This window comes from Bombina bombina, chromosome 1 (genome assembly GCF_027579735.1).
Source record: "Bombina bombina isolate aBomBom1 chromosome 1, aBomBom1.pri, whole genome shotgun sequence".
NCBI classification, from domain to species: Eukaryota; Metazoa; Chordata; class Amphibia; order Anura; family Bombinatoridae; genus Bombina; species Bombina bombina.
Window position 1 is genome coordinate 1175610929 of NC_069499.1, and position 10719 is coordinate 1175621647.

Here is a 10719-nt window from a genome sequence, read left to right on the forward strand (position 1 = left end):
CCATGAGCTGGCTAAACATATTTAAAACATTGGGGGGAAAAGAGGTTCAAAGGTTTTGCCGTACACTTTCTTAAACAGCTTAAAATAGAGATCTTTTAGAATTGATGATCTAGGGCCCCCTTTCTCACTTATTTTTCATATGAGAGGGCAAAAGTGTTCACATTTCATCTGAGGAAATAGCAAGTAGCAGGCCTGATATTGTAGGGTAGATCTGAAGGAGGTATAGATATAGCAAATCTACTGCGATCAGAAGTGCATATCTTTGGAGGAGAAGAATGTCAGATCTGTGAAATGTTTGCAGATGGCTGTATTGAGGATTTGATCACATGAGAAGGTGATTTTGAAGATCTAATCAGCAAGTAGGCTGCAAGCAAGTCTGATCTTGGTTGAAAACAAAAGAACAAATGGTCCAGCTTATCTTGCATTTCCCCTCTTATGAGTTCTCATATAATGATTTTATATTGTCACTGATGATGTTGCAATATATTTTTTGGTATGTTCATTCTGTCCATTTTGTTCCTTTTGTTCAGGCAAGTCAAAAACAAAGCAGGGCCGCCAGTCCATCATCAACCCTGACTGGAACTTTGAGAAGATGGGTATTGGAGGCCTGGACAAGGAATTCTCAGATATTTTCAGACGAGCCTTTGCATCAAGAGTCTTCCCACCAGAGATCGTAGAACAGATGGGTAAGTCCTCTTGGCAAATATTTATTATGGATAAGTAAGTGAATAATATCCAATATTATAGATTCCAACCATGGTGTATGAGTTTCACATGATTTTTACTTTGTCACACTGAATGTATAAAGTTTTGCCAGATGGTTCCTGCATGTGAGTTTTGTCCCTACAGACAATATCAACTTTGCCCCATGCCATTTTGTAATTTACCAAGACCCCCAACCTTCTCCTTGTCCCCGGTTAAAAACCATGTTAATGTTGAGATGTGTGTATGTCCTTTGTATGTCAAGAGGCTGTGTATGTAAATGAATCCTTTTTAAATTATAGGCAATTTTTAGTATATCAAATATTCTGTTCTGTGTCACTGTGAGTTATTATAATGGCTTTCTTGTGATTATCCTTGTACATTGTAGTTTAATAACAGGGCACGCTCTGAATTTTTAACACACAGCTACAGTCCATAATGCAAAAATAACTAAATTTTTGCATCAGATTGTTATTTTAATGTTTCAAAAATATGATAATGTTTTAAATGTCTTCTAAAAGTCATACTTCTATTAAAATCATAATACAAGTATGGCTGTTTTTCAGACATTTTGTATTATCTGACCTAATAATTTGTCTGGCTATCTCTACTTTAAAGGGTAACATTAAGTGGTGCACATAGAGAATGCTTGTCTCTGAGAGTATGACTTGCCCTCTTCCTGCTACCTTTTAAAGTTTTCATTCTTACACCTGTGTCCCAGGTAAAGGTCACAGTGTGACAGGATAAGAGCGAGATGACAGAAGACATTATCTAATTATACACAGCTGTCACCACCTGCCAGGAATCCAGACAGGAAAAAGCTACCCACCCCCTCATCAGTACCTAGGAATGAAGAAAATATTGTATGTGTTATCCTAACAAATCAATTTTGTAAAACCTTGCATAGATCATTACTAACTCTCTTTCTGGTTTAACTCTGCTTATCTTTTCTGTAAGTAATGTGGCATCTTAATGTTTTCAAAGGTACATTTACTGCCACAGTATGTCAGATCTGCGAAGAACTGAGTCAAAATGTTAAGGCACTAAATATAGCGATGTGTCAGGATAATTCATATGTTTTCTCATTTTAGGCCAAAATTTTTTCACTGAAGTTAGTAAGGACTCGTTTTGATTTTCTTCCTTGCAGGCTGTAAGCATGTAAAGGGTATCCTCCTGTTTGGCCCCCCTGGTTGTGGTAAGACTCTCATGGCTCGTCAAATAGGCAAAATGCTAAATGCTCGTGAACCCAAAGTAGTGAATGGACCAGAAATTCTGAACAAGTATGTGGGAGAGTCTGAGGCCAACATCCGCAAGCTGTTTGCAGACGCAGAAGAGGAGCAGAGGAGGGTAATAAACATTCAAATACTATCACCTTACATGTAGTTATCAGATTTTGGAAAGACCACAAGACTTGACACCTGCTTGCCATAATATGCTTTGGTTCTAGTAGGGTTGAAGATTAGACGTCATTGCTATTAGTACACTATCCTCTGCAGGAACAAATCCTTGAACAGTTCTCAGTCTCTAGGCATTTAACTGATTATAACAGTTTATTTTAGAAATATTTTTTAAAGGATGGCAAAAAATGCTTATTTATCCCTCTTCTTATTTTTAAGTAACCTCACAGTGAACACTCTAAAGTCCACTAATTGTTAGAATACTATGTAGTGTGTATTAGGTTCCTGGTTTTTCCCTTAACCTAAACTCTGTTGATACAAAGGGAATATTATTCACTATTGTCCTCTGCAAGATCCCCTTGACATAAATAGTGTTCAATATGCTTATGTTTGCAAAAACACCTTGCTTGAATAACTCTCACAGGTTTTGTAATAAGTTAACTTGTTCATGTGACCAGAAGTATCTAGCATTGTAATTGTGTTCATGTGTCTCAGAAGCTTATTGCAAAAAATACTTATAAATTAAATCTGAAATCAATTTTGTGTTCACCTTTATGTCCCTTTAAGAGTCTTCTTATAGCAGATTTTAGTCTACACTATTATGTACTTTTCATGTAATATTGATGCCAAGCGGTGCTGAATTCCCTGACTTCATATCACAGCTGTAGGTAGCTATTTAATGAGGACACTGACCTACTTATGGCTCTACAGCACACACTGCAGCTCAACAACATTATCATTAGGTAGCCCTTCTTTGTTGTTTTGCTCATACCAGTGAAAAAAATGTTTATTTCCCAGATTAATTTGAGGCAATAAGTCACACACTGTGTCTGGCTGAACTCCCTAGGATTTATATCTTCCCTTGACTGAAGATGACTTCGTTTTTAGAAAGATTTCATTTTTAATGTAATTTGTATTTATTAGTAAAAACTATAGTGGTTCTTTCTGGAATTTTACTATATTTTTTTAAGTCTCTTTAAAGGGTCATAAAACCAATTTTCTTTTTTTCTGGATTCAGGAAGAGCATGCAATTTTTAACAATTGAAGGAGCAGCATTGCACTATTGGGGGCTAGCTGATTACATCTGGTGAATCAATGACAAGAAAGCATATATGTGCAGCCACCAATCAGCAACTAGCTCCCAGTAGCGCACTGTTGCTCCTACGCCTAACTAGGTATACTTTTTAATCAAAGATACCAAGAAAAGGAATCAAATAAGATAACAGCAGCAAACTTAAAAGTTCTTTAGAATCCTATGCTCTATCTGAATTGGGTAAGAAAAGTTTGGGGTTTCATGTCCCCTTAAGCAATGTTTAAGAAGATTAATTTGTATGTTTCAATGTCACCACTACCACTTGCACTTTCCATTGCCTTCCAAATGAAAACCAGTTTTAATTACTCCTATATCAGCATTTGACTGGCTTTACGCTGCCCTGAAATGATTGTGTTTTTTTTACACTGTTTATTTCTCATTCAGTCTAGATCAGCATAAAGGACAGCTTTAGCTACAGCAATAGGCATATTGTTTTTTACACTGTTTATTTCTCATTCAGTCTAGATCAGCATAAAGGACAGCTTTAGCTACAGCAATAGGCATATTGTTTTCTCTTACATTGGTGTATCCAGTCCACGGATTCATCCTTATTTGTGGGATATTCTCAATCCCTACAGGAAGTGGCAAAGAGAGCACACAGCAGAGCTGTTCATATAGCTCCCCTCAGGCTCCGCCCCCCAGTCATTCTCTTTGCCGCTCTAACAAGTAGCATCTCCACGGGAGTGTAAAGGGAATGTGGTGTTAGTTTGTAGTTTTTATTTCTTCAATCAAAAGTTTGTTATTTTAAAATAGTGCCGGTTTGTACTATTTACTCTGAGGCAGAAAATGATGAAGATTTCTGCTGAGAGGAATATGATTTTAGCATCTTGTAACTAAAATCCATTGCTGTTCCCACACAGGACTGTTGAATACCAGAGAACTTCAGTTGGGGGGAACAGTTTGCAGGCTTAACTGCTATAAGGTATGTTCAGTCAATATTTTCTAGTCAAGACTTAGTAATGCTGGAAGACTGACAGAATCCCCATGCGGGGAAGGTAAGCCATATTCTGAGACTTAGTATAGAAGGAAGGCTTATTGAAAGGGCTCAATACACTGGTGGACACTGTTAAGGGGCAATCGATTATTTTTTAAGATAATCTGACATTATACAAGTTTTATATTGCATTTAAAACACTTTTTGGCGTTTTATTCCTCATGGCATATATTTAGACACCTATTTTGGCTTGGGAAGGCCCCTCAAACTCCTGAGGGAAGATGGAGGGGGCCTGAATTTCGCGCCTCAGTTGCGCAGTTGATTTTACAAACAGCTTCATGCAAATACATGTGAAGGGTCCAAAGATTACTTGAGGACTTCAGAGAGGCTTATTTTCGATCAAAACTAATCCCCAAGGAAGGTAGGACCACAGCAAAGGCTGTGGCATGGTTAATTGACTTGAAATTTACTGTGCATTCATTTCAAAGCATTAGGATCATATGGTGAAAATTTCATAAAGATTGGATGATTTTTGGAGGTTTAGTAAAAAAGTATGAGCTTTTTATTATTTAAAGGCACAGTACTGTTTTTTCAAAAATTGTATTTTACTGTATTTGAGTGCTGTCTAAGTCTGTTTAACATGTCTGAGCCTACAGATAGACCTTGTTCTATGTGTTTGCAACAATTAGCAGCAGTCATGGATAATTCCTTTGCAGCATTTCTATCCAAACTGCCTGTTTTTCCTAAAAAGCGTGATAGCTCAGTTTTAAGAACAGAGGATGAGAAATCAGAAGTTTTGGATAATTTATCTGTTGTACCCTCACAACCCTCTGACGTGGCGGTGAGGGATGTACTGTCTGAGGGAGAAATTTGTGACGCAGGTAAAATTTCTCAGCGGGCAGAATCAGATTTCTTAGCGTTTAAATTTAAGCTGGAACACCTCCGCGTACTGCTTAAGGAGGTTTTAGCTACGCTGGATGATGTGACCCTATGGTGGTCCCAGAAAAATTGTGTAAAATGGACAAGTTTTTAGAAGTCCCTGTATACACTGATGCGTTTCCGATCCCTAAGAGGGTGGCGGATATTGTGACTAGGGAGTGGGAGAGACCAGGCGTACCTTTTGTTCCCCCCCCCCTATCTTTAAGAAAATGTTCCCCATAACTGACCCCAGGCGGGACTCGTGGCAGGGGGTCCCTAAGGTAGAGGGAGCAGTTTCAACACTAGCTAAGCGCACAACTATACCAATAGAAGACAGTTGTGTTTTCAAAGATCCTATGGATAACAAATTAGAAGGGTTACTAAAGAAAATATTTGTTCAACAAGGTATCCTTCTTCAACCAATTGCCTGCATTATTCCTGTAACTACTGCAGCGGCTTTTTGGTTGAGGCGCTGGATGAGTCGCTCCAGAGGGAGACTTCATATGACAAAGTCATGGATAGAATTCATGCTCTAAAGATGGTTAATTCTTTCATTACAGATGCCGCTTTACAATTAACTAAATTAGCAGCGAAAAATTCTGGTTTTGCCATTGTGGCGCGAAGAGCACTCTGGCTCAAATCATGGTCGGCTGACGTGTCGTCCAAAACAAAATTACTTAATATTCCTTTCAAGGGGAAGACCCTATTCGGGCCAGAGTTGAAAGAAATTATTTCAGATATCACTGGGGGAAAGGGCCATGCCCTTCCACAAGATAGACCTTTTAAAGCTTAAAACAAGGCTAATTTGCGCTCCTTTCGCAACTTCAGGAGCGGACCTGCTTCAACCTCTGCAACCGCAAAGCAAGAGGGTAACGTTTCCCAGCCCAAAGCAACATGAAAGCCTTTGCAGGGCTGGAACAAGGGTAAACAGGCCAAGAAGCCTGTTGCTGCTACCAAGACAGCATGAAAGGGTAGCCCCCCTTGGGCAAGAGATGTTCCAGATCCCTGGGCATTAGAAATTGTTGCTCAAGGGTATCTTCTAGAATTCAAAGACTCTCCCCCAAGGGGAAGGTTCCACATTTCTCGTTTGTCTTCAGACCAGACAAAGAAACAGGCGTTCTTACGCTGTTTAGAAGATCTTCTAAAGATGGGAGTGATACATCCAGTTCCAACTGCAGAGCAAGGACTGGGTTTTTACTCAAACCTGTTTGTAGTTCCCAAAAAGGAAGGAACTTTCAGGCCAATCCTGGATTTAAAAATTCTAAACAAATTCCTCAGAGTTCCATCATTCAAAATGGAAACCATTCGGTCAATCTTACCATTGATCCAGGAAGATCAATATATTACTACCGTGGATTCAAAGGATGCGGCCTACATCTTCCTATCCACAAAGATCACCATCAGTTCGTAAGGTTCGCCTTTCTGGACAAGAATTTTCACAAAGGTGCTAGGGTCCATTCCAGCGGTACTAAGACCGCGGGGCATTGCAGTAGCACCTTATCTGGACGACATATTAATTCAGGCGTCGTCTTTTCAAAGAGCCAAGGCTCATACAGAAATAGTTCTGGCCTTTCTAAGGTCTCACGGGTGGAAGGTGAACATCGAAAAAGGTTCTCTGTCCCCGCTCACAAGGGTTCCCTTCCTGGGAACGCTAATAGACTCGGTAGAAATGAAAATATTTCTGACGGAGGTCAGGAAGTTAAATCTTTTAACTACTTGCCGAGTTCTTCATTCTGTTCCTTGGCCTTCTGTGGCTCAGTGCATGGAGGTAATCGGGTTAATGGTTGCGGCAATGGACGTTGTTCCCTTTGCCAGAATTCATCTCAGACCACTGCAGCTGTGCATGCTCAAACTGTGGAATGGGGATTATGCAGATTGTCTCCTTAGATACAAATGGACCAGAAACCCAGAGATTATCTTCTCTGGTGGTTGTCTCAGGATCACCTGTCTCAGGGAATGTGCTTCCGAGTGGATCATTGTCACGACCGATTCCAGTCTGTTAGGCTGCGGTGCGGTCTGGGACTCCCTGAAAGCTCAGGGCCTATGGTCTCGGGAAGAGTCTCTTCTCCCGATAAACATTTTGGAACTGAGAGCGATATTCAACACGCTCCAGGCATGGCCTCAACTAGCGGAGGCCAGGTTCATCAGGTTTCAGTCGGACAACATCACGACTGTAGCGTACATCAATCATCAGGGAGGAACAAAGAGTTCCCTAGCGATGAAGGAAGTATCCAAGATCATCAAATGGGCAGAGGATCACTCCTGCCATCTATCTGCAATTCACATCCCAGGAATAGACAACTGGGAGGCGGATTTTCTGAGTCGTCAGACTTTTCACTCGGGGGAGTGGGAACTCCTTCCGGAGGTTTTTGCTCAGCTTACCCAGCTATGGGGTATTCCAGAGTTGGATCTGATGGCGTCCCATCAGAACTCCAAACTTTCTCTTTACGGATCCAGGTCCAGGGACCCCAAGGCGGCATTGATAGATGCTCTAGTAGCACCGTGGTCCTTCAATCTGGCTTATGTTTTTCCACCGTTTCCCCTTCTCCCTCGTCTGGTAGCCAGAATTAAACAGGAGAAGGCTTCGGTAATTTTGATAGCGCCTGCGTGGCCACGCAGGACTTGGTATGCAGACCTAGTGGACATGTCATCTGTTCCACCATGGACACTGCCATCAAGGCAGGATCTTCTAATTCAAGGTCCATTCAAGCATCCAAATCTAGTTCTCTGCAACTGACTGCTTGGAGATTGAACGCTTAATTCTATCTAAGCGTGGGTTCTCTGGATCAGTTATAGATACTTTGATCCAGGCTAGAAAGCCTGTCACCAGGAAAATTTACCATAAGATATGGCGGAAATATCTTTGTTGGTGTGAATCCAAGGGTTACTCGTGGAGTAAGATTAGGATTCCTAGGATTTTGTCATTTCTCCAAGAAGGATTGGAGAAAGGATTGTCAGCTAGTTCCTTAAAGGGACAGATATCTGCTCTGTCTATTCTGTTACACAGGCGTCTGGCGGAAGTACCAGACGTTCAAGCGTTTGCATAGGTTTTAGTCAGAATCAAGCCTGTCTATAAACCTGTGGCTCCTCCATGGAGTCTAAATTTAGTTCTTTCAGTCCTTCAAGGGGTTCCGTTTGAACCTTTACATTCCATAGATATTAAGTGATTATCTTGGAAAGTTTTGTTTTTGGTAACTATTTCTTCTGCTGGAAGAGTTACAGAATTGTCTGCTTTGCAGTGTAATTCACCCTATCTGGTGTTTCATGCAGATAAGTTTGTTTTGCGTACAAAACCTGGTTTCCTTCCGAAAGTGGTTTCTAATAAGAATATTAACCAGGAAATCATTGTTCCTTCTCTGTGTCCTAATTCAGTTTCTAAGAAGGAACGGCTGTTACACAATCTTGATGTGGTTCGTGCTTTAAAATTCTATTTAAAAGCAACTAAAGATTTCAGACACGTCATCCTTGTTTGTTGTCTATTCTGGTAAGAGGAGAGGTCAAAAAGCTATCGCTTCCTCTCTTTCCTTTTGGCTGAAAAGCATTATCCGATTGACTTATGAGACTGCTGGACAGCAGCCTCCTGAACGAATTACAGCTCTTTCCACCAGAGCTGTGGCTTCCACATGGGCTTTCAAGAATGAGGCTTCTGTTGAACAGATTTGTAAAGCAGCGACTTCGTCTTCACTGCATACTTTTGCCAAATTTTACAAATTCGATACTTTTGCTTCTTCGGAGGCTATTTTTTTGGGAGAAAGGTTTTGCAAGTAGTGGTGCCTTCCGTTTAGGTTACCTGACTTGTTCCCTCCCTTCATCCGTGTCCTAAAGCTTTGTATTGGTTCCCACAAGTAAGGATGAATCCGTGGACTGGATACACCAATGTAAGAGAAAACAGAATTTATGCTTACCTGATAAATTTCTTTCTCTTACGGTGTATCCAGTCCACGGCCCGCCCTGGCAATTAAGTCAGGTTCAAATTTATTTTTTGTAAAACTACAGTCACCACTGCACACTATGGTTCTCCTTTTTCTCCTAACCGTCGGTCGAATGACTGGGGCGGCGGAGCCTGAGGGGAGCTATATGGACAGCTCTGCTGTGTGCTCTCTTTGCCACTTCCTGTAGGGATTGAGAATATCCCACAAGTAAGGATGAATCCGTGGACTAGATACACCGTAAGAGAAAGAAATTTATCAGGTAAGCACAAATTCTGTTTTTTACACTGTTTATTTCTCATTCAGTCTAGATCAGCATAAAGGACAGCTTTAGCTACAGCAATAGGCATATTGTTTTTTACACTGTTTATTTCTCATTCAGTCTAGATCAGCATAAAGGACAGCTTTAGCTACAGCAATAGGCATATTGTTTTTTACACTGTTTATTTCTCATTCAGTCTAGATCAGCATAAAGGACAGCTTTAGCTACAGCAATAGGCATATTGTTTTTTACACTGTTTATTTCTCATTCAGTCTAGATCAGCATAAAGGACAGCTTTAGCTACAGCAATAGGCATATTGTTTTTTTACACTGTTTATTTCTCATTCAGTCTTGATCAGCATAAAGGACAGCTTTAGCTACAGCAATAGGCATATTGTTTTTTACACTGTTTATTTCTCATTCAGTCTAGATCAGCATAAAGGACAACTTTAGCTACAGCAATAGGCATATTGTTTGTAAACATTTCTGTTTAGAATCTGCATTTAACTATGATGCATTGACAAATATTTAAAGGACCATTATAGTAAAACAATACATGTTGTCATTCTTTAGAGCATTTTATCACTATCAATCCTGAGTCTTGTTCTGTGGGTTCCGAGTAGTACTTTAGCTATGTGTTTAAATCCGTTGTGGGGTTGATAGTAATAAAATGACAGGCTCTAACTAATGAGAACATGTAATTTTTTTCACTATAATGGCCCTTTAAGAACAACCAATTTAAACCTATTTTTATTTAATAATAATAATTAACGAATGAGAGAAATCTTGCAACTTGCCGTTTTTAGTTAAAATGGATTAACGATCGTTTAACATTATTTGAAACAGCTCTGTTTTGGTTCCGGTTTCCATACATCGGGTCCCAGGGATACAAACTAGAGTTCAAGACCTTCCTCCCAAGGTCAGGTTTCTGCTTTCAAGATTATCTGTAGTCCAGATAAAAAGAGAGGTGTTCTTAAATTGTATTTGGGATCTTTCCGACCTGGGAGTGATAGTTCCCGTCCCAATGCACAGGGTCCGGGGTTCTACTACAATCTGTTCGTGGTTCCCAAAAAAGAGGGACCCTTCAGACCAATTTTAGATCTCAAAAGGCTAAACAATTTCCTCAGAGTACCGTCTTTCAAGATGGAAGCTATTCGTTCCATTCTTCCCTTGGTTCAAGAGGGTCAATTTAGGACAACAAGGGACCATCACAAGTTTCTGAGGTTTGCATTTCTAGACAAATACTCCAGTTTGTGGCTCTTCCATTCGGCCTTGCCACAGCTCCCAGAATTTTTTTCAAAGGTTCTAGGATCCCTGTTGGCGGTGCTCCGATTGCGGGGCATTGCAGTGGCGCCTTATCTGGACGACATTCTGGTTCAGGCACCATCCTTTCAACAAGCAAGATCCCACTTGGAAATGTTGTTATCTTTACTGCAATCTCACAGATGGAAGGTGAATTTGGAAACAAGTTCCTTAGTTCCACC

General features: G+C 40.3%; 1 protein-coding gene across 1 annotated transcript in view; it reads left to right on the forward strand.

Moving 5' to 3' along the window:
* NSF (N-ethylmaleimide sensitive factor, vesicle fusing ATPase) overlaps window positions 1–10719 on the forward strand; it is a 303795-nt gene that overhangs the window by 153848 nt on the left and 139228 nt on the right. Inside the window, exons 8-9 of the mRNA XM_053699733.1 lie at window positions 531–686; window positions 1850–2049. Of these exons, the coding sequence (XP_053555708.1) occupies window positions 531–686; window positions 1850–2049 (356 nt within the window). The remainder of the gene's footprint in view (window positions 1–530; window positions 687–1849; window positions 2050–10719) is intronic.